The 27,542-nt window shown below is 47.7% G+C and overlaps 3 protein-coding genes across 12 annotated transcripts; 1 reads left to right on the top strand and 2 right to left on the bottom strand.

Annotated features, from left to right (window-relative positions):
• Window positions 1-9,898: 9,898 nt before the first annotated feature.
• On the bottom strand, window positions 9,899-15,607 carry ovca2 (OVCA2 serine hydrolase domain containing). The gene is made up of 3 exons (XM_061298797.1): window positions 15,291-15,607; window positions 10,219-10,519; window positions 9,899-10,139 (listed from the first exon to the last, which is right to left on the bottom strand). Exons 1-3 carry the CDS (start codon window positions 15,436-15,438, stop codon window positions 9,941-9,943), a joined length of 648 nt encoding a protein of 215 aa, XP_061154781.1. The 5' UTR covers window positions 15,439-15,607; the 3' UTR covers window positions 9,899-9,940.
• Window positions 15,608-15,652: 45 nt separating this feature from the next.
• LOC133167826 (uncharacterized) lies at window positions 15,653-21,426 on the top strand. Of its 10 annotated transcripts, XR_009718108.1 has the most exons (9): window positions 15,768-16,412; window positions 16,677-16,755; window positions 17,076-17,125; window positions 17,195-17,255; window positions 17,327-17,385; window positions 17,522-17,580; window positions 19,913-19,997; window positions 20,626-20,758; window positions 21,188-21,426. XR_009718108.1 is itself a non-coding variant. In XM_061298804.1 (8 exons), exons 1-8 carry the CDS (start codon window positions 16,324-16,326, stop codon window positions 21,189-21,191), a joined length of 486 nt encoding a protein of 161 aa, XP_061154788.1. In that variant the 5' UTR covers window positions 15,720-16,323; the 3' UTR covers window positions 21,192-21,426. The 10 variants fall into 10 exon arrangements, 9 of the variants coding, with proteins under 9 accessions (XP_061154783.1, XP_061154782.1, XP_061154788.1 ...); XM_061298804.1 differs by lacking the exon at window positions 20,626-20,758 and having other exon boundaries at window positions 15,720-16,412; XM_061298800.1 differs by having other exon boundaries at window positions 15,773-16,412; window positions 20,626-21,426.
• LOC133167828 (chromatin complexes subunit BAP18-like) lies at window positions 21,395-24,772 on the bottom strand. Its single transcript, XM_061298807.1, has 6 exons — window positions 24,444-24,772; window positions 23,729-23,823; window positions 23,557-23,658; window positions 22,236-22,447; window positions 21,922-22,011; window positions 21,395-21,745 (listed from the first exon to the last, which is right to left on the bottom strand). The coding sequence occupies exons 1-6, from the start codon at window positions 24,462-24,464 to the stop codon at window positions 21,681-21,683; spliced, it is 585 nt and encodes a 194-aa protein (XP_061154791.1). The 5' UTR covers window positions 24,465-24,772; the 3' UTR covers window positions 21,395-21,680.
• Between the last annotated feature and the right edge of the window lie 2,770 nt (window positions 24,773-27,542).

Below are 27,542 nucleotides of genomic sequence, written 5' to 3'. Positions count from 1 at the left end.
GTCTCAAAGGGCTTCACATAGACAGAAATTGACAATTATTCTCAAAGCATCCCCTGATCTTAAGCTCCCAAAAGGGCAAGGAAAAACTTAAAAACCCCTAGCAGGGGAAAATGAGAAACCTTGAGAAGGGACCACAGACGGAAGGATCCCCCTTTCAGGATCACCAGGTTGAAATGGATGCAGAGAGGGCACAAATGAAAATCAATTAAATAAAAAGTGGATGTCCATGTCATAGCAGAGGGCTGCCGAAGGAGCCCTCAATTGTCCTGGCAGTGTCTTCGAGGAGGTTGAGCTGCAGTTCCCCCATCCTGAATTGGCCCACGAGAATCCAGATAGCCGCTGTCAGCATGGGTGCCACCTAACCACCTCCCCGGCCGGGGAGGGGGGAGGGGGGAGGGAGGGGGTGGAGAGGGAGAGAAAACAAACTCCAGCCGAATCGGCCACTACAGGTTAGTTAAAGGCCATGTCATAGAAATGTGTCTTTAAACGTGTCTTAAATGTTTCTACTGAGGTAGCAGTCCTAATATCCATTGGTAGGGCATTCCAAAGCTCTGGAGCCCGAATAGAAAATGCTCTAGAGCAGGGGTGGGCAAACTACGGCCCGCGGGCCACATCCGGCCCACGGGACCGTTTAATCCGGCCCGCCAACCCTGAACAAATTGTATTATTAAACTTTTTTTTTTTTGGTCATTTTGCCTGCAATGACTGCGTTTTCCCAGTAGATGGCAAAGCGCTCGCCTGCGCATTTACTACCGGAAGCCGTGTCAGAAAGCTCGGTGCACACTCACAAGTGCGTGTACGTACTCAGTAGTACGGACTTGGCGCACTCTCGCTCTATTCGTATCAGTCCCGAATTTAGAGCGTGAGCTTTGACGACAGCATTCTTATAATTCGCGCGCTGAGCTTTCAGATGCAGTTTTGCGCTAAAGCCACCCACAAACCTTCCCCTGGAATCCTTCCATTAAAATGAGTGGCCCGAAAAAAAGAAGTGAGTGCCGGATGTTAAAAAAGAGTGGACAATTTGGCTCGACGTACGCGACGTGACGTTCAGCCACATCAACATCAACCCGTCACAGATCAAGGTAAACGGACCAACACCTCGGATCTCGCCTAAGAATTGCCACAACAAATTTTACTCCAGACTATGACGCACTAGCAAAAAAGGGAGACCAACAACACTGTTCCCACTGAAAATGAACGGGAGGCTCTCAAGTTTATTGTAAAAAAATGCATTTTGAATATGATTTGTACACATAGCAGGGATTGAAACTAGCGACCATTCTCATTTTCAAACAATGCAGGATGCTCAAGGACATTGATGCACCACCTATTTGCGACTAATCTTAACCTGTAAAGTTCTTAAGGCTTACTTTAAGGAGGTGTTTCCCGTTTCCTCACCTCTGTTACCAGGTGTTTGCGAGTTAAAACTCTGCTCTGATTTTCAGATACCCCTCACCGTGTTGCTGTTTTGATTACTTTATTTGGATGTATGCTTTCACCGATTCTTCAAGATGATATATTTGGTCAGAATATTTGCCGTTTGATGTGATCTCATAAGATAAACATCTTTCATTAATCTGACCTGCAGGCACTGAAGTGATGGAGATTGTTATTCATAATAACAGTGTCGTATTTTATGAGAATCACTGATAGCAGTTTTTTAGTGAATTTTCTTTTTTTTTTTAATGCTGTTAATAAATGCATTTGTTTTCAAAAAAATTGTTTGGAATATCTATGCTTTACTACCTACTAAAGGCCAAGATCTTTTATGCAATGACCTTTACAGGTCGCTTATATGACTTCACACAACGCCTACGTCCATCTGCTCCTTGTCCGGCCCTCCGGTCAAAATTTAGAACCCAGTTCGGCCCGCGAGTCCAAAAGTTTGCCCACCCCTGCTCTAGAGCCTGCAGACATTTTCTTGGCCCTCGGTGTCACTAAAAGGGTAGCGTTTTGCGAACGAAGGTTACGAGACGGAACATAAGGAACAACTAGGTCGACGAGATATGAAGGCGCTAAGCCATGCAGCGATTTATAGGTTAATAGAAGAACCTTGAAGTCACATCTTAAATGGACCGGGAGCCAATGTAAGTTGGCTAGTATTGGGGTAATGTGATCAAATTTTCTTGTCCGAGAGAGCAGCCTTGCAGCGGCATTTTGTACTAACTGTAGACTTTTGATGCGGGACTTAGGAAGACCCGAAAATAGTACATTACAGTAGTCCAGGCGCGACGTGACGAACGCATGTATAATAGTTTCCGCATCACCGGTCGAGAGGATCGGACGAATCTTTGCAATATTACGAAGGTGAAAAAACGCAATTCTGGTTATATTCTTAATGTGCTTTTGAAAGGAGAGAGTTTGGTCAAATATTACCCCGAGATTAGTTACAGTATCGCTTTGAGTGATAGTACGGTTATCTATAGTTATAGCGGTTTCCTTGAATAAGTGTTGATAACGAGTTGGACCAATTATCAACATCTCAGTTTTATCTGGGTTAAGACGAAGGAAGTTGAGAGACATCCATTGCTTGATCTCCGCAAGGCACTTCTCAAGATTACAACAATCCCGCGGATCTGTCATCGATAACGGCATATATAATTGGGTGTCATCCGCATAGCATTGAAAACTAATATTATATTTACGTATTATGTCCCCAAGCGGAATCATATAAATATTAAAAATAATTGGTCCGAGAACCGATCCCTGTGGGACACCAAATGTAACATTATAGAGCTCCGAGGACGCATTGCCATGGACCACTCGGTGCGTCCTGTTTGATAGATAGGAATGGAACCAGCCTAGTGCTGACCCTGAAATACCAACACAACTTTTAAGACGCCCTAATAAAATATCGAAGTCTACAGTGTCAAAGGCAGCACTAAGATCGAGTAGTAACAGTACAGACGAAATGTTTGAATCCATAGCTATGAGGAGATCATTAGTCACTTTAGCAAGTGCTGTCTCAGTGGAATGATTAGCTCTAAAACCAGACTGAAAAGTGTCATATCGATTATTGGCGACCATGTAATCAATAAGCTGCTGCGCTACTACTTTTTCAAGAAGTTTTGCTATGAATGGGAGGTTTGAAACTGGCCTATAATTACTGAGACAGTCCGGGTCAAGATTTGGTCGCTTAAGTAACGGTTTAATGATAGCGGTTTTAAAGGCTGTTGGCACTATCCCAGAGGAGACAGACAGATTGATTATATGTAAGACGGACGGTCCTAAAATTTGAAATAATTCTTTAAGTAGATTGGCTGGAAGAGGGTCGAGTAAACATGTTGTTTGTTTAGCCGCACTAACCAATTGTGTAAGCCAGGGGTCACCAAACTACGGCCCGCGGGCCGGATACGGCCCACGGGACCGTTCAATCCGGCCCGCCAACCCTGAACAAATTGTATTAAACTTTTTTTTTTGTCATTTTGCCTGCAATGACTGCGTTTCCCCAGTAGATGGGGAAGCGCTCGCCTGCGCATTTACTACCGGAAGCCGTGTCAGAAAGCTCGGCGCACACTCACAAGTGCGTGTACGGACATGGCGCACTCGCGCTCTATTTGTATCAGTCCCGAATTTAGAGCGTGGGCTGTGACGACAGCATTCTTGTAATTTGCGCGCTGAGCTTTCAGATGCAGTTTTGCGCTTAAGCCACCCACAAACCTTCCCCTGGAATCCTTCCGTTAAAATGTCGCCCAAGGAAAAGCACGGTGATCACAGTGCCGAGCGTTTAAAAGAGAGTGGCCAATTTGGCTCGACGTACGCGACGTGACGTTCAGCCACATGAACGTCAACATCTACCCGTCACAGATCGAGGTAAACGGACCAACACCTCGGATCTCGCCTAAGAATTGCCACAACAAATTTTACTCCAGACTATGACGCACTATCAAACTTTAACAAAAAAGACAGCGGTGTCTACAAGCCTACTGGAACCTACAAAAGGATTATAAGGAAGGAACACAAGAACTTTAAGAGACTGCTCATATGTGTCAGAGAGGTTCTGCTCTGACAACTGAGCTGAACTTTTATCTGTTAAGATTGTGCATGGCACAACAGAAAGTTAATGTTCCATGGTTTTTTTTCTATGAAGAACCCAGAGAGAGTTATTTAGTTATTATTTATTTCCTGATTTTTCTGTGAAGAACTCGGAGAGGGTTATTTAGTTTTTATTTATTTCATTAATAGTGTTATTAGTTTCCTGACTTTTTTTGTGTAAAGAACCTGGAAAGGGTTATTAAATAACCGTTATTTGGTTATGTGTGGCTTTCTGGAAAACAATAACTTTTTTAAGCTCGCCTACGATCGTCACACTTTTTCTGTTACAAACTGACACCGGCCCGCCATCAGAGAAGGGAAAGGTTATGTGGCCCCCACAGGAAAAAGTTTGGGGACCCCTGGTGTAAGCCTTTCAAGAGACACGCTTTTAAAAGTTGAGAGGTAGCAACATCACTTCCCCTCCGGCCCAGGATAAATATGCCGGGCTCAAGGCTTATCTCCTCAGGATTTTTGAACTGTCACGATCCGAACGAGCCTGCTTGCTATTCAAGGCATAGGGGACAGCAAACCCTCTGAACACATGGAGATGATGTTAAACCTGCTGGGTGGGGAAGAGCCGAATTTTCTTTTCATTGAACTGTTTCTGCGACATATGCCGCCGCACATCCAAACGGCCCTCGCAAATACAACTATTACGGAGCCGCGTGCTCTGGCGGAGGAGGCGGACCGTTTCTACTTGGCCACCCAGCGTTTCGCCCCTGGTGTGCTGGCCCCAACACGCAGCTACACGTCCCCAAGCGCTGGCGTTTCCCCTGGCAGAGGACACGCTGCAACTGACAGCCGCACCAGCACAGGTTTGTGCTACTTCCATGCACGTTTTGGCACCAAGGCTAAAAGGTGCCGCTCCCCTTGCAACTTCAACGCGACGGGAAACGCCAAAGCCTGCGCTCAGTAGTGGCCGTGACCGCAGGCAAAAAGAACCGGCTGCTGTTCATTGAGGACTCCCTCTCTGGTCGCAGATTCCTCTGTGACACCGGTGCCCAGAGGAGCGTCCTGCCGGCTACTGTGGACGACGCCGCTGGAGGGTTGCACGGCCCGCCCTTAACATCCGCCAACGACACCCCCATCAGGACGTATGGCACAAAGACTGTGGACATATGTTTCGGGGGTCAGTGTTTCACATGGGACTTTGTCACTGCCGACATCTCCTTCCCCCTGCTCGGCGCAGATTTTTTGTGCGCCCACGGACTGCTCGTGGATGTTAAGAACGGCCGCCTGGTGGACGCGTTAACCTTCTCCTCCTTCGCATGTGTCCGCGATGAGGGGAATTATGTGAGTCTCTCCAGTTCGCTCTCCGAGGGCGACATGTACCAGAAACTCCTCGGAGAGTTCCCCAGCCTTACACAGCCCACTTTTGCCGCCACCACAGCTAAACATGGGGTCGAGCACCACATCGAGACCAAAGGCCCCCCCCCATCTACGCTAGGGCTCGACGGCTCAACCCGGAGAGACTGACAATTGCTCGGGACGAGTTCGCCAACATGGAACCCCTTGGCATTATTCGCTGATCTGACAGCCCGTGGGCCTCCCCACTCCACATGGTGCCTAAGCCAGACGGCGGTTGGCGACTAACGCCGCCTCAATGATGCCACCACGCCCGACCGCTACCCGGTCCCCCATGTTCAGGACTTTTCGGTACATCTAGCAGGGAAGCACCTGTTCTCCAAAGTGGACCTGGTGCGGGGTTATCACCAAGTCCCAGTGCACCCTGCTGACATCCCTAAAACGGCAGTGGTGACTCCTTTCGGGCTTTTCGGGTTTCTTAGGATGCCCTTCGGCCTGAAAAACGCGGCCCAGTCCTTCCAGCGGTTGATGGACTCTGCGCTTAGGGACATGCCTTTCATCTTCGTCTACTTGGACGATGTCCTCGTCGCCAGCTCCTCGGAGGAGGAGCATGCGGCACACCTGCGGGCCCTTTTCACAAGGCTCGACCAGCATGGCCTGATCATTAACCCGGCGAAGTGCGTCTTCGGAGTACCGTCGATCCAGTTTCTTGGGGATCTCATCGGCAGTAATGGGGCCACCCCTCTCCCGACAAAGGTGGAAGCAGTCTCCGCTTTTCCCCGCCCACATTCGGCCCGGGGGCTCCGGGAGTTCCTTGGGATGGTTACATTCTACCACCGATTCATACGCCGGGCGGCCCACATCATGCACCCACTGTATGAGGCCCTTAAGGGTAAAACCCCCAACCAGGACATCGACTGGACCCCCGAGAGGATCAAGGCTTTCGAGGATACTAAGGCTGCGCTGTGCCAGGCCACCATGTTGGTCCACCCGTCGCCTGGAGCCCCGGTCGCCCTCACAACCGACGCATCTGACTACGCAGTTGGTGCTGTGTTTGAGCAGTGGGTTGGTGGCGCCTGGCAACCGCTCGCCTTTTTCAGCCGCCAGCTGGTCCCTAGGGAGCGCAAATACAGCACATTCGACAGGGAGCTACTCGGCGTCTGGTTGCCGATCCGCCATTTCCGCTCCATCCTGGAAGGCCTTGAGTTTACGGTTTTCGTCGACCACAAACCCCTCACGTTCTCTATGTCCAAGGTGGCTGAGCCGTGGTCCGCCCGCCAGCAGCGTCAGCTGTCTTTTATCTCCGAGTACACCACAGATATCCGACACATCGCTGGCAAGTCCAACGTGGTCGCCGATTGCCTCTCTAGAGCGGTCATCCACACGGTTCAGCTGGGGCTCGACTACTCAAGTATGAGTGCTGACCAAGCCTCAGATCCTGGGATCCAGTCGCTCAAAGACTCGGACACTGGGCTGCGTCTGGAGGAGGTCGCGGTTGGCGACTCAGGAGTCAGGCTGTGGTGCGACCTCTTTACCACCCAACCTAGACCACTTGTCCCTGCCGGCTGGCAGCGGGCTGGCAGCGGGCTGTCTTTGAGGCGATACACGGCCTGTCCCATCCTGGCAGAAAAGCGTCCGTGAGGCTGGTGGCTCAGAAGTTCGTCTGGAAAGGGCTGAAGAGAGACGTGCGGGCCTGGGTCGACTGATGTGTAGCTTGTCAGCGTGCGAAGGTTCGACCACGTCAACATCGACCTTGTGGGCCCGCTCCCCCCTTCCCATGTTTTCACCTACCTCCTCACCATGGTGGACAGGACGACCCGTTGGCCTGAGGCCGTCCCCCTCTCCTCAACCTCAGCCGCTGACGTGGCCCGGGCGTTTATCGGCACATGGGTCGCACGCTTTGGAACACCTTCAGACCTCTCCTCGGACCGGGGTGCACAGTTTACTTCCGAGATCTGGAATGTGGTTGCTAGAGACTTAAGGGTTAAGCTGCACCGCACCACCGCATATCACCCCCAGGCTAACGGGCTGTGCGAGCGGTTCCACCGCTCCATGAAGGCTGCTCTGCGCGCCAGTCTGGTGGATGGCAACTGGGTGGACAGACTTCCCTGGGTCATGCTGGGCCTCAGGACGGCCCCTAAGGAGGACCTGCAGTCCTCGTCTGCTGCGCTCGTCTACGGCCAGGTACTACGAGTTCCTGGGGACTTCATTCCGGACACCACAACGCCTTGGTCGGCGGCCGGGCAGCGGTCCTCCCTGCTGGAAGTTGCCAGGACGTTCACACCTGTCCCCACGTCACAGCACGGTACCCCCGTTTCCCGGGTGCCCACCGACCTACGCTCGGCGGGTTTTGTGTTCATCCGCCGCGACGCCCACCGCGGACCGTTGCGTCCGCCTTACGACGGGCCTTTTAAGGTCTTGCAGCACGGGGGTAAGAGCATGGTCGTGGACGTCGGCGGTAGGCCTGAGACTATCTCGGTTGATAGGATTAAGCCTGCCCACGTGGATGTTTCCCGGACATTGGAATTGGCGCAGGCCCCACGCCGCGGACGCCCCCCAGCGCCTCGCCCCTCCGACCTGACCGAGCTCCCGCCTGCCCGACCGACAACGCGACCGTCCAGCCCAGCGGTCTTTCCCACGGCGCCCCCTACCCTTGACCCCCTGCCAGCCCCTGCCACCTACACCCGCTGTGGTCGGGCTGTCGTTCCTTTCCGGCGTGGAGATTTTGACTATGGGTGAATTCTGGGGGGGCTTGTGTAGTGGGGTGACATAATTCACCCGGAACCAAAGTTCACGTTGCCGAGTTCCGGTGGGATGGTTTACACGTGTGGGAGTTTCCTGTTTGGTTTAGTGTGTTAGGATCTCGAGGGGAAAAGAGTCAGCCCGTGGTTGAATGAAGCTAATTATAAATGTCATTAAAACAACTGCCGTTGGCACCGTCATTTGTCACTCCGCCTCCGACTCCAGTCCTTGCACACCACAAAGTCGTATGAGAATCACTGGTAGCAGTTTTTTAGTTCATTTTTTTTTTTTTTATAATGCTGTTAAAAAATGCATTTGTTTGCAATGACCTTTACAGGTCGCTTATATTACTTCACACAAACACTACGTCCATCTGCTCCTGGTTCGGCCCTCCGGTCCAAATTTAGAACCCAGTTCTGCCCGCGAGTCAAAAAGTTTGCCCGCCCCTGTCCTAGGGGATGTGTTAATATTTTCCTGCAAAAATAAACAATAAAAAAGTATTTCTAAAGTTTTAAGTTGATTGAAATACCAAAATTAGGTGAAAACCTGAATTTGAAGAAAAAATAGCAGGACAAGTTCAAATGCGGGTCATGTGTTTGATGTGCAATTTATCCTGGTATGAAAGCAAGCAATGTGTATTCTTACCTCGATTAAACCTTTGATAGACAAACGCCAAATCGTTTTGGTGCAAAAAGCTGTCAAGCTGTATCGGAGCGTGTATGTGACTGTCCTCTTTCGTTTGTCAGCTTGACAAGGTGTATTCGTAGAACAAGAAAGGAAGAAGGCGACGACGAACGTCACACCACGTGCTCTTGCGCGCCTCCTTTGGTGGGGCTGTCACAGGTACACAAAAAGGAGGCTGCCACCCTACGGCAGTGGTGGTCCCCAACCTTTTTTGCGCCATGGACCTGTTACATGTCAGAAATATTTTTGCGGACCGGCATTTATATAAATAAATAATACATTTATATAAATAAATAAATAATACATTTATAATAAATATATAAATACAATGAAATAAAATGATACGACAAGAAAACAAGTACAAATGACAAAAATAAAACTCACCATTACGTTGAATTAGTGGGAGCACTGAGTTTGTTTCTCAGAAATGAGCCGGTCCCATCTAGACGTAATCGGAGACAATGACACCCGAAGTGATTAAGGTTTGTCTTTTATTGCAGGATGCTTGGTCTCCATGTGTTGAAGCAGTTTTGAATGCTTCATTGCCTGGTTAGTTAGCGTGTCGCCACATATTAGCTTTGCGGGCTTGACTGGGGAAACATGTCACGTGACCGGGACGAGTGTCTTGACCTGAATTAATTGATCGTCGATAATTTTTTTTTCTTTTCTGTGCGGCTTGGCGGCCCGATACCAAGTGACCCACGGACCGGTACCGGTCCGCGGCCCGGTGGTTGGGGACCACTGCTCTACAGGGTTCCTCTGCATTTTTTAAGCAAATGTGAATAGTATGCAACAGGTAGCTGTTGAACGTGTTTGCTTTTTCAGCCACAAGCTGTGAGGCCGTTTCGTGCTGTAGTGCAGCCACTTGTCCACTCAAAGGTGCCGTGCTGTGCTCCTTCTGCTTTTTGGGGAGGTATACAGCCAGATTAACAACCCAGGTCAGACTTAAGGCAGCAATCAGGCAGGGCAGTGGTGAGCTCTGAGGGACGAGGCGCAACATAAGCTCCGCCTTAAAAACTCATGTGATGACTAACAGCACAGGGAAGGCTTACTGTTCCGGGACAGAACATACACACAAACAGACCCAGTGTCATTTTGGACATTGGTGCTGTCAAAGAGGACATAGGGGAAATTAGAGTTCCAATCATTTAATGCACTTATTGTGTGTCCCTCGTCACTGGAAGCGCTCCAGAAAGTTCTGGTAACTTTGCTTATGAGCGGAGGCGGCTGGGACAAAATGTCTGCCGGTGTGCGTGAGCACATACGGCTCTCGGAAGATGGAGAGGAGATCTCGGCTCATGTTGGCGGGTATCACACCGTCCTCCAGGCCGAACACGTGCATTGATGGCATCTGGAGCGGGCTGGAGTAGAACCTGAGGACAGACAGAGTGCGACATTGTTTAGGCCACGACCCTCGCCAGCCCCTGCCTGCAAACATTTTGCCAGCCTGACCCGAGGTGTTGCGCGCAGGCGCTGCGGAAGCCGGCCACCAGGATGGCGAAGCGAAAGGCGAAGTCCGGCTCGGCGTTGGACTCCTGCAGCGCACACAGCATGGCCACCAGAGCGGCGCCTTGGCTGAAGCCCAACACGCCGTCGAACGGTCCGTCCCGCCGCACCGCCTGTCTCAGCGCCGCCACGCTCTCGTCCAGGCCTGCGCCCCGTTCACAAGGCTGCTGGGCGCTGAAAGTCCGGGCCACAGGGTCCGAGAACCACCAGCCTCGGGCGTACGGATTCCCGTCAGTGCCGTCGCCCTCTTGAGCATGAAAGTAGACATGTTGTTTTGAGAGAGAAAAAAAATCACACCAACAATTAAAAAGCATATCAAATGATTTCTTAGCAGGAATTTCAATCTCAGACCACTGTGTAGTGACTTTTACTGACTATAGTGTCAAAACTGTGCAAAAAACGCTCAATTACATTACGTAGTCCCCAACAGCAGACCAACAACCGTACATTGATGCCTATCGGCAAAAAGATGAATTGAATACAGTGGTACCTCTACTTACGAACGCCTATACTTACAATCTTTTCGAGATTCGAACCAGAGTCCCGCTATTTTTTTGCATCAACTTACGAACCAGTTTTCGACTTCCGAAATGACCCCCCAGCCTTGTCTCTTTTGGTCTACCATTCTCTGTTTGTCTCGGTGCGTTATGTCGCCTAAGACTATCGACAGAAACTCAAAATCATAAAGGAGCTTGGCTGGTGTTGTGCCAAAGTTGGTATCCCCTGCTGCAGGAGTGCGCACGCACTGAGTGAAAGGCGGAAACAGTTGCCATGCAGCAGACAGTACCAGCTTATTTTCAAAAAACATGAAGAACACACTTTTTGTTGTTTGTCAATTTTCATCTTTAGAAGCTTGCTCGGTTGTTTTCCTTTCCTTTCTTTTTCACACGCGTTTTGAGCAAAATACGTTCAATGACCACTCACGGAGTCGGAAAACTCATTAATTTAACCAAAAAGTAATGATGATTACGTGAGCGTGCACCTTGCCTAGACTATGTGGAAGGATACAATAATTTATTAGCCTGACTTTTTCTTTCTTCTCATGGGTATTTTTTTTTAACATGTGTAGAAAGTACCGTTTTTTTCCGTGTATAGTGCACCCCCATGTATAGTACGCACCCCTAAAAATGGCATGCTGATGCTGGAAAAAAGCTTGTACCCATGTATAATACGCACCCAATTTTTATGAATTTAAAAAAAAAAAAAATTTTTTTTTTTTTTTTTAAGTCCCAATGATCGTCACACACGCAGGGAGGCAATGGGTCCCATTTTTATAGTCTTTGGTATGGTCTTAACTAGGCTGGATGTAATTTTTTTTGTTGGCGTTGATTTCTCCGACTGCCCGTAAACGCACCACCGCGCTCCGTGCGCGCACGGGACAGCAAACGAGCAGGTGATCGAGCAAGCGTCTGATACGAGAGCATTGCGGTCGCATGGAGCGTGTTTGAAGTGAACAGCAGAGAAGAAAGGAACAAGGCAAAGTGTTGTGAAATAAAATATTACCTGTAATACGGATTTAGGTAGAGAACTGAACTCTCGCTCTTTATATAGCTGACGTGTCTTGCGCATCCGTTCTGCGCATCTGTAATGGCGGCCTCCGTATGATATCCCGTTTGCGTGTGTGCGAGAGCGAGCGAGAGAGAGAGCGCGCGAGAGAACGCTCAACCGTAGCGCGCCGCCGACCGCCCAACTGCACCGCGCTGGTTGATTATTGTGACAGAGCCGTCGCTGAAATTTAGAAGATATTTTTAAAGTCCTGATGTACTTTCTAAAATTTAAGTGGACCTCAGTGCGCACTGCGCAGGGAGCTTAATTTGGTGCGGTCGCGCAACCGCAGCGCGCCGGGCGCTCACTGTCGCATTGCTTAAAGAGCGCCTTTGTGTTTTAGGATGAACAGCAGAGACCAAAGGAACAAGGCAAAGTGTTGTGAAATAAAATATTACCTGTAATACGCATTTTGTTATTTGCTGATTGAAACTGCTAATTAAACTGTGAATTGAAACTAATAGGAAGAGAACAACTCTCGCTCTTTATATAGCTGACGTGTCTTGCGCATCCGTTCTGTGCATTTTATTTCACAACACTTTGCCTTTCTTCTCTGCTGTTCACTTCAAACACGCTCCATGCGACCGCAATGCTCTCGTATCAGACACTTGCTTGATCACCTGCTCGTTTGCTGTCCCGTGCGCGCACGGAGCGCGGTGGTGCGTTTACGGGCAGTCGGAAAAAAATTACATCCAGCCTAGTTAAGACCATACCAAAGACTATAAAAATGGGACCCATTGCCTCCCTACGTGTGTGACGATCATTGGGACTTAAAAAAAAAAAATAAAATAAAATAAATAAATAAAAAACAATTAAAAAATTTTTTGTACCCATGTATAATGCGCACCCCAGATTTTAGGACAATAAATTAGTTAAATTTTGCGCACTATACACGGAAAAAAACGGTAACAGATATCCCCTTCCCTAAGCAATGTTAGGAGGTCAAGAATAAAGTGACATTTTCTTTTTTTTATAAAAGTTTGAAAAAGCAGAAATAAAGCTGTTGTTTTGGTTTTCTGTGTGTTTTACACGTAGGGCAAAAAGTGTGACTTTTGGGATAGTCCAGCGTGCATTATCTGCTTTTACAGTGATTCCTATGGGAAACCTTGCTTATACTTACAAACGTTTCTACTTACATACCCGATTGCGGAAGTAATTAAGCTTGTTAGTAGAGGGACCACTGTACTCTTCTTATACGCTGAAGGCAAATTCACACACTGACCAACAGAGTTGATTGCAGGGCTGAAACAATGACGGGAATAGGATACTTCCGAAACACTATATTGAGATTTTCAAAGTCAAAGTCAAAGTCTGCTTTATTGTCAACTTCTTCACATGCCGAGACACACAAAGAGATCGAAATTACGTTTTCTCTATCCCACGGTGACAAGACATATTACACGATAGACATACAAGTAAACGACGCAATATAAAAACCAAGAAGGCACAAACAATAAATAATAAGAGTAATAATAAATAATAAATAAACAGATAACACAACAAATAAGAGCCAGTGTGCATACAGACAGTAAAAGTACAGGACGCTACGCAGAACGGGGAAGCGAGTTCAGGATCCTAACAGCCTGGAGTATGAACCTGTTTGAGAGTCTGGTGGTGCGGGAGCGCAGGCTTCTGTACCTCTTCCCAGAGGGCAGAAGCTCGAACAAAGAGTGAGCGGGGTGACTCACATCACTCACAATCGTGGCCGCCTTGCGGGTGAGATGGGAGGTGTAAATGTCCTTCAAGGAGGGGAGCGAAGCACCAATAATCTTACCAGCCGTGTTCACTATGCGCTGCAGGGCCTTCAAGTTGTAGTCAGTGCAGCCGCCACCCCAAACAGCAATACAGCTGGAGAGGACGCTCTCAATGGTGCCGCGGTAAAATGTAGTCACGACGGCCGGAGGAGCGCTCGCTCGCCTGAGTTTCCGCAGGAAGTACAGGCGGCGCTGGGCTTTCTTTGCCAGTGATGCGGTGTTGGTGGACCAGGAGAGATCCTCACTGATGTGCACCCCCAGGAACTTAGCGCTGCTCACTCTCTCCACCACAGCACCGTCGATGGTCAGCGGCAGGGTTAGGTGTGCCCCTTCCGGAAGTCCACAACAATCTCCTTGGTCTTTTACGGTAGACTCGTGAGGTGCAACGAGTCACTGACAGCTTTTCACTCGAAAATCGAACATCACCCACGCCGTTCGCTGATCGCTAAAACAACATCCGGGTCCGGGAGGCAAACGATGAATGGATAACATCGCGCACATAGAATAGCCCAAGCACATTCGTGCAAGACCGAAAGAAAAAAAACGACACGAAAATGAAGAATCGAAAAAGCTCGATTTTTTTCAACCGGGGCGCAGGGAGTCCTAACCGAGGCGCCGCTCCGGCTCGCCCCGGCTTGGCTACGCCAGTGGGTGAATGAGTAATACCAATTAATTCTTGACAGTCTCTTTGACTGTCTTATCGTTTTGTTGTACAATACACTATCATTATCCTTCTTCATAACGGTGATAGTTGTTAACAGGATTTCAATTCAGTTTAAGGAAAAACCTAATTTACTAAATAGTAAAGCATTCGGTCACGGAACTGACGTGTTTCAGCTGGGAAGCATAGTGCGCCAACCTGTGGCCACCGAATAAACTGCGCCTTCTGTCATCTTTGCGTCTCGTATTTACTGGAGGACTTTTGAATGCCAACATTGTGCAAAGATTGCTCTGCTATCAAACTTAACAGAACAATAAATATAACTTGGCTGGGGGTCTGTGCAAGTTTACCACCTTTTCAGTGGTAAACTTTTGTTATCGCACCGCTCACCCTCCGCGCGTCCCATGACAGTCAACCATTTGTAAAATTCTGTTCTCTCCACACTCCTATTAATACGCAAAACCGATCAATATAACACCGCTGTTTTAGTGCTTGGACCCATTCGTTATGTGCCTAGAAAGTTGATCATGTAACAAATGCATGATGCCCTGCTGCGAGGTTGGCGTGAAGCCTGGGAACGCGACCATGTCAAGTTGTTTCCGAGGAGCCAGTTAACATGGGCGGGTAAACACAAGGCATCAGATCAACAGTTTTGGCAATATTAAAGATAATTTGTTCCAGTAGCAGTGAGTATACGATAGCACAGCAGTTAAGGCGGTGCAAAGTGAGCTGTCCTTTATTTCTTTACGGGTTCAAATCCCGCTGATGACTGTTTTTTTTTTCTTTTTCTTCTTTAGTGTTTGCTATTTCTTGCAGCCAGTCGGACATGTAACCGAGACGTTTCGTTCAACGTTTTAATTGAGAATTTGAACAGTTTTGCAATCAGGCAAGTTCCATGTCGCTTGTGACGAATCTGCAGTCGCGAAACACAAAACTTCGCAACTCGCTTTACCCTAACAGTCGTAACGCGAGATGGGGAGCAAGATAACTTGGGAGCAAGTTGACGTGTAACACCGGCTAGCCTAACTTTGAAGGGCGATTACCTCGATTTAGCTTACCTTCGCCTTGGACCAGCAAGTGCGGCGCGTTCACGTAAACCAATTCAGCCTTGTTCTTGAGGAGCTTCCTCAGGGCACCAGTCTTCTCCCGGAACGAGGCGCCATTCTGTCGGTAGCCGTGAACGCACAACACTCGTACAGGCGCCATCCAAAGGGTCTGCTGGCTGAACGTGAAAGCACTAAAACACGTGACATGAGGTTCCGCGTGGCAAAGGGGTGAAAGGTCAAGGATGCTGCTGGTGTCCTCTTTTGCTTCTCTTTCCCGTCGCGATCATAGACAACACGCACGCATTGCGGAAGTTGAAAACTACGGAAGAGGATTAGGGCCAGTGAAGGAAAAAAATCGAGGGGTCACAGGATTCTACGGAAGAGGATTAGGGCCAGAAATTTGACCGAAGTGCAAAAAATAAAAAAGAATGTGTCAAATGTTGCAATTTCGCACGCGACCACAGGAGAGGGCTGATGGCTTGCCTTAACTTCCGTCCAAGTGTTGCGTCAAAGTTGCGTGCGGTCGCGAACCCGTCCAACATGTTGAGGAAGTGCGTCGGGCGCGCGTAGGGCGGCTCGCCCGATCGTCTGCGCCCGGGGGACGGAACCCTTGGCCCGGTTCGTGGCGGCTTGGCGACACTGATCAGCGCCGTGGCCAAGCGCCCCTCCGCCTCTTCCAAAGTGAGACAAATGCGTGCCGACTGCAGGACAAAGTCGGACCCGTCCTGCTGACTTTTGGACCTCATTTCCCGACACAACTTTTTTTTGCGGGATTTGACAGTCTTCTGGCGTCGTTGCGGATTTTAACTGTGGCTCGGAATCGTCGTCGGATCGGAACCTGGTCGTCGAGTTTTATCATTTTTAAAGGAGGGGGTGATGCGGTAGAGCAAGGGCTGCGTCCCCTTTCGGACTGGCGCTCAAGCGGCGGCTCTCAGTGAGCGAGGCCTGCAGGTCGGGCTTTTAGCGGGCTCGAGTAGAGCCCTCGGTCGCCTGGGAGGCTGCGCGGATCGGCTCTGATCGCCGCCCCCTGTTGGCGCCAGGCGCGATGGAGCGGATGGAAGTAGACCAGTGCGCAGGCGCAGCTGCCGGGGGTCTACGCAGGTCCATCAGCGCCCCCATGATTACAAGTGTCAGGTTAGTGGTACTGCAGGCTGTAATGAGCCCATTGCTATGTAAATTAGAAATTGCTAAATGAATCAGAAAAGGATGAGTCTGTGAACATTCCCGTTGTTGTTTTTTTAAAGACATGTAGTCGTATGGACTTGAGGCGGGTCTCTGTACACCTTCAAGCAATAACAAGTGAACAGTCTCTTTACTTTGTAGCAGCTGGCGTTAACTCCAACATTAGCTCTTAAGGTCACTTTGCATGTTGCCAATACCAGTGTTTGTGTCCATCAGTGAACGGATGGCGGCTTCCAGTCCTGTGTTCTCGCTGCGACAAAGGCGAGTTTCTGTCAATTGCAGCTGTCCGTCACAGGTCAGTTTTTCCATTGCACACTGGGGCTGGGCCAATCATTTCAGATTATTAGGATTGTTTTTACCTATTCAGGGGCTTCATGGTAGAAAATTCATCTTTGCTGATGGGCACTTTGATGCTATAGCTCACAACATTTCTGACCACTCTCTTCAAAAAAGTTTGTTTGGTATTAGGAGAAATGAGATGAATCCTGAATGGTGGAAGAACCCAAAAAGCAAAATTTGCTCGGACTGGCTTGTGCACTATTTGACTTCCGTGACTGCAAGCTTTCATTTTGTGTGCGTCCATCCGCCACCAGTAAACAGGACGTTTGTGCGCAGGAGGACAACATGGAGGCATTACTCCAAGGGACCCCACCTCACAGACTCAGGTGGCCACACCCCAGACGCCTCCACCCATTTGCGGCCACTCACGTTCACACTTGCCGTTTGCCTTCCAGAGTTCCCCGTCAGTTTCCGGCTCCGTCTGACAGCCACTGGCAACAGCAGCCGCCGGCCGAGGTGGCGTTTGCCTTTACGGCGGTGCGGCGTGTCGACGCCGGCACTCACGTTTGTGTTTGTGTCATCTTCAGTGGTTCGGCTGCCAGGAAAGCGGCGTGACGCCAAACTCTTCGCCGAGTCCCACTAGGAGGTCAGCCTACGATGGCTCACTCAGCTGCTCCCGACCTCTCTCGCTCTCTTCCTACCTTGAATTTTGCAAACGTTCTTTATTCCACTTGACTGTGTAACTCGCTGCCGCTCTGTGTGTTGTCTCCCAACTTGTCCAGCAGAGCTGGGGGCGGAGCAAGCATCAGATGGCCCGCCTTAACGCCGCTCAAACGAAAAGGTTTGGATGTTTTCAGTCCACCCGACTCTTTGACATAATGCTATCTTGATTCAGGAGTGCTCTAACCCAGTGGTCCCCAACCTTTTGCGCCACGGACCGGTGACATGTCAGAAATATTTTCGCGGACCGGCATTTATATAAATAAATAACACATTTATATAAATAAATAAATAAATAATACATTTATAATAAATATATAAATACATTTATAATAAATATATATTTACGATGAAATAAAATGATACGACTGACATAAAAACAAGTACAAATGACAAAAATAAAACTCACCATTACATTGAATTAGTGGGAGCACTGAGTTTGTTTCTCAGAGACGAGCCGGTCCCATCTAGACGCAATCGGAGACAATGACACCCGACGTGATTAAGGTTTGTCTTTTATTGCAGGATGCTTGGTCTCCATGTGTTGAAGCAGTTTTGAATGCTTCATTGCCTGGTTAGTTAGCCTGTCGCCACATATTATCTTTGCGGGCTCGACTGGGGAAACATGTCACGTGACCGGGACGAGTGTCTTGACCAGAATTAATTGATCGCGATAAAAAAATAAATAATTCTGTGAGGCTTGGCGGCCCGGTACCAAGTGACCCACGGACCGGTACCGGCCCACTGCTCTAACCCACAAATTGTAGTTTTCGTCATCAAGATGGACCACTTGGGAGGGAGAGCGACTGTCTGACTGGCAAATTTGTTTTGACTTGAATTTAATCAGGCGGCTCGGTGGAGCACTTGGGTAGCACGTCAGCCTCACAGTTAGGAGGGTGCGGGTTCGATTCCACCTCCGGCCCTCCCTGTGTGGAGTTTGCATGTTCTCCCCGGGCCCGCGTGGGTTTTCTCCGGGCACTCCGGTTTCCTCCCACATCCCAAAAACATGCTTGGTAGGCCGATTGAACTCTCCAAATTCTCCCTAGGTGTGAGTGCGAGTGCAAATGGTTGTTTGTCTCTGTGTGCCCTGCGATTGGCTGGCAACCGGTTCAGGGTGTCCCCCGCCTACTGCCCGATGATGGCTGGGATAGGCTCCAGCACGCCCGCGACCCCAGTGGGGACTAAGCGGTACAGAAAATGGATGGATGGATGGATGGATGGATGAATTTAATCAGCCGCCTGAAACAAGTGGACATTCGGGTTTCTTTGCTAAGCGCGGCCACGCTGACCCACTCCAGCTCGTAATGTCACTCCTGACGCTACACCCCTTAAACACAGAGACCCAAAACAAAGACTTTTGACAGGGACTTAATTTGGCTATCACATCGGCTGAAAACTATTTTGATCATCGTTTTGAGACCTCGTGTAATGTAAAATTCAGGGCTCGAAACTAACGATTGCCCGATTGCCCGGGGCAAGTAGCGATGGCAGACGGGCAAGTAGAATTTTTCCTCACTTGCCCTGCCATAATACCATGTTTTCAAGCTGTAAAAAGACGATTTTGTGCATAATTTCTCGCAACTTCTGCCGCTTCTGGTCCGACATTTTGTTTTCTAGGGAGCGGTTAGTTTCTCGTGTAAGTCTGCAATACATTGATAACGGCAAAGCTCTTCGTAATTAAATGCATGCTCCCTCACCCGTCCCTGGCTCTTCTGCGCCTCCGCACCAGCAGAGCTTGTTTCCGTGTCGGGCAAGTAAAAATCCACTCCAAAAAAATTCGGGCAAGTAAAATTTTGTTTCGGGCAAGTAAAATTTTCTCCAACTTGCCCGAGGGCAACTTGGGCAAAAAATAAGCTTCGAGCCCTGAAAATTGTCCAAATTCTCAGAATTTGAGGCTCTGAACGATGCTCAATGTGTCATCCTTTGTGAAACCAGACCGATTATCTTTTGACTTTTCAAAATGATCAAAGGGGTGCACGTCTGCCTCATAGGAGTGTCCATGTGCGATTCCACCTCCGGCCCTCCCTGTGTGGAGTTTGCATGTTCTCCCCGTGCCCGCGTGGGTTTTCTCCGGGCACTCCGGTTTCCTCCCAGATCCCAAGAACATGCACGGTAGGCCGATTGAGCACTCAAAATTGCCCCGAGGTGTGAGTACGAGTGCGGATAGTTGTTCGTCTCTGTGTGCCCTGCGATTGGCTGAACCGATTCAGGGTGTCACCCGCCTACTGCCCGATGACTGCTGGGATACGCTCCAGCATGCCCTTGGGGACAAGCGGTATAGAAAATGGATGGATGGAAAATGATTACTACTTTGGAAACATTGCTTGATAATCAATTGGATATACCAGCGGGCGGGGTTACGAGCTTGCTCGCGACGCCACTCCTGAGTCAAGGTAGGACTGCATTGATGTCAACGCGAGTCGTCAATGTCCTCTCTCTATGTCGTCTCTTAGGAGGGGCAGAGTCAGACGGTCCCCCCAAGAAACTTTTTGTGACTGGAGTGTTAGACCCCGCCCACCACAGCAGATATGCACTCAGGTGATACCCAATCACAAGACGATTCCTCGCTTTGTTTGGTTTCGTGCGTTCCCATGTTAGATGCTAACGTTTGCTAATGGTTTGTTAGCCCGAATGCCGGAAGTAACATTGCAAGCTACTTCCGGCAACTTACGAGTTGGTGCTAACACCTAAAGGTAAATTTGGTTTTGCTAGTGGTAACATTGCAAGCCAAAACCAAAGGCTAATGTCAAAAAGCCAACGGTGGCGATTCAAGTGATTAAAATGAGTTGTGTGTTTACAGCGCACATAAAACTCTTCAAAACATGTTTTGTGGCCTTGCCGATTTTTATCGATTGGATTTTCATGATCTAGATCAGGGGTCACCAACTCCGGTCCTCAAGGGCGCCAATCCAGCCTGTTTTAGATGTATCCACCCTGCAACACACCTGATTCAAATAATCAGCCTTAATCGAGCTTGCTGATGAGCTGATCATTTGAATCAGGTGTGTTGTTGTAGGGCTGCACCTAAAACAGGCTGGATTGGCGCCCTTGAGGACCGGAGTTGGTGACCCCTGATCTAGATTCTAGAACATGCCTTCCCTCACAATAAACAGGCTTTCAAGTGAATGTTCACTATTATTACTCCTCGCTTTGTCTTTGCCTGCAGCGCCTCAGCTGCAGACTCCGCTGCCAGTGGAGGTCCTCAGTTATCCCCACCCAATTTCACCACTCACTCGACACGTTGAGTCCACCCTCACCGCCACGCAAGTCCCACTGCGGTGACGACGAGGTCCAGTTAGGTGGGCGGACTGAGCCAATTTGGGAGCGCCTTCGGGCTCAGTCGCCATCTTGAGTCGGATTCCAAATTCTGTGAATTTTTCCAGTTTGGAATGTTTCCAAAGTACCCCAGTTTCCCTTTCCACCACAAATCGTGACCAGGAGCTCCGATTTTTGTATGCTGCAACCTGATTGCTTGACAATGGCCTGGTCGCAGTGGCGGCATTTTGATTTTGGTGTTTCCCACGAGAGTGTTACTGTGTACAGCAACGGTTCTCAAACTTTATGGGACCAGGAACATTTATAGGCTGATTTTGTTTTCACCTATTCACCAAACATAACTTTTTTGTGTACCTCCCACTACCCACCCCAATAAACAAGTCATTGTTTTTAAGAGCAAAGTGAAGTTGGGCTAAGAAAATAAAATTGTCTCCTTTCACGTTGGTTTGCAGTTAGACTCTCTTCCGCCTGCAAGTTTCTCAAGCCAAAGACGCTGGAGCCAAAAGCCAGCAGGAGCCCACCCCCACCCCGGATTTCAGTTGGCTCGCGGCCGGATTCGAAGCAACGTTTGGCGTTCGCACGCGAAGGTTGTAGGACGCAAGACAAGTTTGTGCAAATAAAAACTGACTTGATGAAGGCGACGCACAAAGAGAAGAAAATTGTCTGTGAGGAATAAAATATTTTTATGCAACTCAAAGTTTGGATCATTTTGTGTCGCTCATTGTCTGCTGAAAGGATTGCTGTGCGTGCGCTCATGTCAAAACAGGCGGAGTGAAAAGTGACAATTTGGAAAGCTACGTGGTAGTCGCCAAGGTGGTCAGGTTTGAAGATACTAGGGGCAAAGCGGGTAGAAATTCTGACTTGAAATTTTTGTCATTGTGATTCAGGGACTTTTCCTCCTTCCTTCCAACTAAACGTTAGCTCAGAACCTGCAGGTGGCGCCGGTCAGCGAGAGAGCAGCGGGAGGTCTCCGGGGTTGATGATGAGACTGGAGTCCAGGTTGAGATTTTCTGGGGAGAAGCACAAAAAAATGTATGTTGAGCCACCAAAGCCGAGTCTGCTCTGTTTCCATGACGCCAATGGAAAAAAACAACCAAATGACTTTTGTTCCAAGCAGGACTCAGATGGCTATCTGTTTTGGAAGGAGGCAAAATGTGATGCATTTCATGAGTAGGCTGAAGCCTACCTTGGTCGAAATTGAGCTTCTTGCCGAGTCCATCCATGTCCACCAAGTCACTGTTGACGTCTGAGTCGTTGAGGGCGCTCAGCGTCACGTCTGATGACAGCGGAAAAAATTGAGTGCTAGCAAAACAGCGAGAGCTTTTGCAATCTTTGCCCAGAAGGAGCAAATGACAGCATTTCCTTGACAATTGTGCCCCAAACAACATTTTGATTTGGACACAAATGAATTTTAAGTTTCTGATTCGAACAATTGCGAAATGCAGCAATTTGTTGGAAAAAAACAAAAAAATCAGGCATTTTTGAGGATGAGAGACGTACCTGCCGTTTTCTGCTTCTTGATGGGCGGGGCCAGGGAGGTGGCACTTTGCATTCCTGTCGCCACGACGACCTGCGGGGAGGATGCGGGCACAGCGGTGGGCAGAGTAGGGGGGGCGGCCACCTTCTTGACGCTCTTCTTGAGCGAATCGACGGCGAGGGGTACCCTGCTGTCCTCGTACAACTTCCTCTTGACCGTGCTCTTGATCTGCGCGCTGCCGTCCCACAAAAATTCATCTCATCAAAATGTCCTTTTTTGAAAACAAAAAGGAGCATCTCTCCTATTGATTCCACTGCATTTTTTGGTATACAAATATCGACTCATTGGTGCATTGACACAGGCGTACCATGTTAATAAATACTAACATTAATTTTAGCTTTGTAAGTCACAGCGTCCCATCACAGTTGATCAATTAATAGTGCATGTGGCTAAGCAGTACCTGACTAGGACCACTTTTTTTTTAGGACATCAACAGATTAAAAAGGTGTGGAAGCATGTTTTGCTATAAAGTCTGGAAGGAATCTGCATCGGCCTGGCCAATGGACTCGACTGCGACAGCATTGAGCACTAGGGGTGTAACGATTCATTGATACACATCGATTAATCCATATAATGCTCTACGATTTAATGGCATCGATGCTAAACGTAAACATCGATTTATATCGCCGTGTTTGACCTCGGACATTAGACGCGACTTTTTTTTTAAATCCACTTAATTGTTGCTTGCTTCCTCTTTCCGGGCGCAATGCGCGGCGTGTTGCGTTGTGAGCAGAGCAGGCACGTGAAAGGGGAGTCGACAACTAGTACCCGGCTCCTGGGCTGGTGCTACGGCTAGTGTCCAAAAAGACGAGGAAATTTGCTCCCCTTTAGGCTTCGAGTCATTCGTTTGGAAGCACTTTGGATTCCAAAGAAAAGATGGCTCAACGGACAAGACACGTGCAGTTTGTAAATCCTGCCATCCGGTGATCAAATATTCAGGGACCACAAATCTCGCCGCACATTTAAAGGAAAAACACGACATCAAAGTTCAGTGTTAAAATAAGCACTTTGTATACTACAATACTCTTCTAATTTCCTAAATAAAGAGTTTGCAGTACCTTGTTGATTTTGCGTATGACCTTTTATAAATCAGGATATTGTTCTATATTTTTTATTTAAAAAAAAAAAAAAAAATCGATCGTAGAGCACTATATCGTGATGTATCGTGAATGAATCACAGCAGGCTTTAAGATATCGGCAAATATCGTATCGTGCTTCTTTGTATCGATATGATATGGTATCGTGACAAAACCCGCGATTTACACCCCTATTGAGCACACATACACGGTGCGATCTTTAATCACGCTGCTGATGCTGTTGAGATCATCCCCAAAACGCCGCACAGCCACCCGCAGCATCTCGATCTCCGTCTCTGTCCATTTGGCCCTGAACATAGGTGGCATTTAATTCAACTGGTTTTAGCTTAACGCAGCATAGCATCAGCAGCTGGGCTTACCCCGCGGGGCTGCTGTCGGACACCGGGTGCAGCTGCATGGTCAGCTCGCCCAGTTTGCTGAAAGCGGCGCCCGCCGCCGAGAAGATCTCGCCTACCTGCACCACAATTATACAACAATCACACAAAGGTATCATTTGGAAAGCACGGGGAGGAGAAAAGCCGCATCTCACCGACCGTTGTGCAACTTTATCACAGATTGTGTTGCCCGTGAAACGTTACGTAAACAATAGTGATGCAAATGCAACTTTTTGTCAACTTTGTTGTGAATTTTGCCAAATGTTGCAAAGTGAGCGCATTGCTAATTTGGAACATTTGTTGACAATTTTGTGAATGCAGCATTGTTTAGGAACACTTATGATGGTAATGCATCTCGTTAACAGCTACGTTGTGAATGAAACATTTTATGAGCAATTACAATGAGAACGCAACTTTGTTGACTTTTATCACGTCAACTCAAATTTTTCTACAACGGGATGCAAATGCAATTTATGTGAACGAGTTTTATTATAATTACGATGCAAATGGACCATTTTGTTGACAATCGTGATGCGAATGGACCATTTCGAAGGCTTTTGTCACCTTCCTGGTTTAGGACAAAATCTTAAGTGGCTTTCAAAAGACCGTCTTACCCTTGACAAGATACTTGTTTGCGTTTGAAAGGCACTTCCAATACGTCGGCCCACTGACGACCCCTGTTGCCCAATTGCTCATTTACCTTCGCAGAAGCAGACGTCATGTTGACCAACGGTCTGCAACTCTTCTTTTAGCCGACCTGTCTCGGTCAATGAACAAAACACGAGCTAACGCAGCTCGCCGCTAGCTGGCTACCTAGAGGACGTTAGCCGGGTTGACTCGTTGCAAACTGGCTGGCGCTTAATTGCAGCGTTTCATGGAGACGCACGTTCCATTCCTGCATCGACAACGCGCCGACTAAAACTTTATTTGTCGTCGCGAAAGACCTCCATACGATTCCCGAGCAGAAAGAAACGTTAAAACAAAGGGAGGCGGTAGTCGGGACCAATTTGCAAACTCTGCACGCCATTGGATACTCATCGGAAAAGGCGGGGCTTCTTGATCCAACGTTGCTCATTGGCCGCCTTGTAGCCAATGGCCATGACCGTCGAGTTTTGCAGAACGAGAAGAGAGCGCTTGTAAAGTGGTATTCCTAAAACTCGAACAACCCCGAACCTCCATGTGGTGGTTAAGTGGTCAAGATGTCTTGGGCATGCAGTCATTGTACACCAGGGGTGTCCAAACTTTTTGCAAGGAGAGCCAGATTCAATAAAGTGAAAGGGACCGGGGGCCAATCGTTTTTTCAGACATTTTTTAACGACAGAAATTTCATGCAAATACACACTGTTATAAAACAAACTTCATTGTCACAATTGACAAATGACAAAATAACCAAATATAAGCCATTCAGGCAGATGTGAACAACTCTAAAAACAGAAATTCTGCCATTCAATCATATCTGAAGAGTCAGATAACATTGAACAAACTGTTTGAAACACCTTACATTGACATGAGTTTAAAATTATTTTTGCCTCATGAACATTTGAAACAGGAGTTATAAGTAATGCAAATTTGTCTGTTATTAAAACAAGTGAGTTTTGGTCTTGTCATTTACAATATCTTTCAGAGAGTAATAGTTTGTGTCATGTCTACAGGTTTATAACATCAACAGTATTAACATGGCCACTTCGTAATGTTTAATATTAAGTAATAATTTATTTAATTTTGACTCACAGCCCCGCGTGTAGAATCGCTGTTGTGATGCCATTTCAGCTTGGAGCTGCTTCACTTTATCAGCGCGGTTACTCCCTGTTACCTTTAAAGGGAAATGTACTTTCGGCAGTTTGCAAACACATTTGATTAAGGCTGCGTTAGACACATATAATGATATCAATATAATTTCTAGTAGTAGTGTGGTCGCTTAATAAGTGGAAAGGAATGTGCAGACTACATGGATTTGTTTTCTTCAAAGTATTGTGGAACAGGATGTCCAGAAAGGGAGGATATCTCAAGGCCGATGGGGAACGCGAAAAACAACTCGTCTTTGTGGTCCAGACACCTGTACTGAGCAGGGGAAAACCCAAACGAGGAGGAGATAACCATCAACCAATCACCACACAATATTTTGCATGCTTGAATATTCATATTGTGTTTCTTTAAAACTGGGCAACCCGGAAGAATGTGTTGTCTTTTCTGGTCACGAAGGCACACGAGTTTTTGTGTTAAGGACCCAAGGCCCAGGCGCCTGTATTAGCTTGCTTTGTCAGGATTAAACAATTGGTGAATTTGGCCTAATTGATCTACTGGTCTTCTCTTTGACAGAACGAACTCGCAAAATTGTTAGGTGCGCCAGTGTGTGGATTAGAACATAGCAATTCTTGTGTTAAGTGTTGATCACAATTTGGAGTCAGATCAATAACTAAAAATCTGTAGCCTAACAGTAGCAAAGGGGGCTATCAAAACCCCACATGAGAGTGATGCTTATATTGTTTCCCCCTTGTGTTTCGTCGAGCTGGTTGTTTTGTTATTTGATATGTCCTTCATAAAATATGGCGACCAAGTGCAGCTTGGACCAGGGTTCATTGGAGGAACTCAAAACACAGACTTGGTAAACTAACATAACTCTCTAACAAAACCAACAACAGGACTGACCGACAAAGACGTGGAACAAAAGGACAGGGTGACATTATCAAAGACAGGAACAGAAACCTGTGTGTTGGAATAATTTAAGTAAAGCCTTGTCATTTATGAGTTTATGGCTTTCCTTTCATCTAGGTTCTTTCTCTTTAGTGACAGGGAAGTCTTTTGATCCCTGTCAGCCATATGTGTCCTTCCTGTCCTTATGTTATCTGTGTGTTTTTGTTCCTGTAAGAGGCCTTCACTAACAATGAGCAGAGCTTATTTGCATAGGCGAAATGTTCTTATTTGGTTGAAAGAAACTCCATTCCTTTTAGTTAACTGTAGGTTTGGTTCATAGATTGTTGTTGATCAGAACTGTTTTTCTTTGTTAAGTGTTAAACACAGTTTGAAGTGGTTGCGTACAAGTTATCCCATATTTACTCAAGTCTTGTTCAAGTGTTTAGGACAAGTCACTCTTGTTATTGCGTGTTAATTTACTAAGTAGATAAAGTCTAGCAAAGGTCTAGTTGCATTGTTCCACAGGAAAGCGGCAATAGAAGTTATCTGATCTCATTCGCGGACGACTCGGCCAACAACTGGAGAAGAACAGATGGACAAACTCTGCGGGGGTCACGGGCCGACAATGAAATGCTAATTCACACCACACTACATTCTTTTGCTAATCAGCGTTGCTACAGACACAATCTTCCCTCCCTTTAGTGTAGCAACGCCTCTGTAACCAGGGCAACCAAAACATTAAATAGAGGAGCACGTGGAGGGAGAACTCAGAATTGATGGAGATTGTAACCGAGTTTCCTCTCTCTATCGTTCTCCTCGCGAGAAAAGACTTAATATTCTGTCTCACTTGTGGTTTGTTTGCTGTTGCTCTTCTCTTAATAGTTATTCAGTCATTGAAATAAACCTGACACTGTGTTATTGTCAAATATTGTTTGGTTTTTAATCTCCATCGCGGACTGGACGTCATACGGAGGCAGTATCACTGCGCATGCGCACTATAGATTCGATGGGAATAGTCCTCTTCTTGACTGACAATGAATGTGATAGTTTAAATAACAAAATGCGTATTACAGGTAATATTTCTCCATCGTGGACTGGACGTCATACGGAGGCAGTATCACTGCGCATGCGTACTATGGATCCGATGCGAATAGTCCTTTTCTCT

This window comes from Syngnathus typhle, linkage group LG15 (assembly GCF_033458585.1).
Source record: "Syngnathus typhle isolate RoL2023-S1 ecotype Sweden linkage group LG15, RoL_Styp_1.0, whole genome shotgun sequence".
In the NCBI taxonomy this organism is placed as follows: Eukaryota; Metazoa; Chordata; class Actinopteri; order Syngnathiformes; family Syngnathidae; genus Syngnathus; species Syngnathus typhle.
This window is presented reverse-complemented; position numbering and strand designations above follow the sequence as displayed.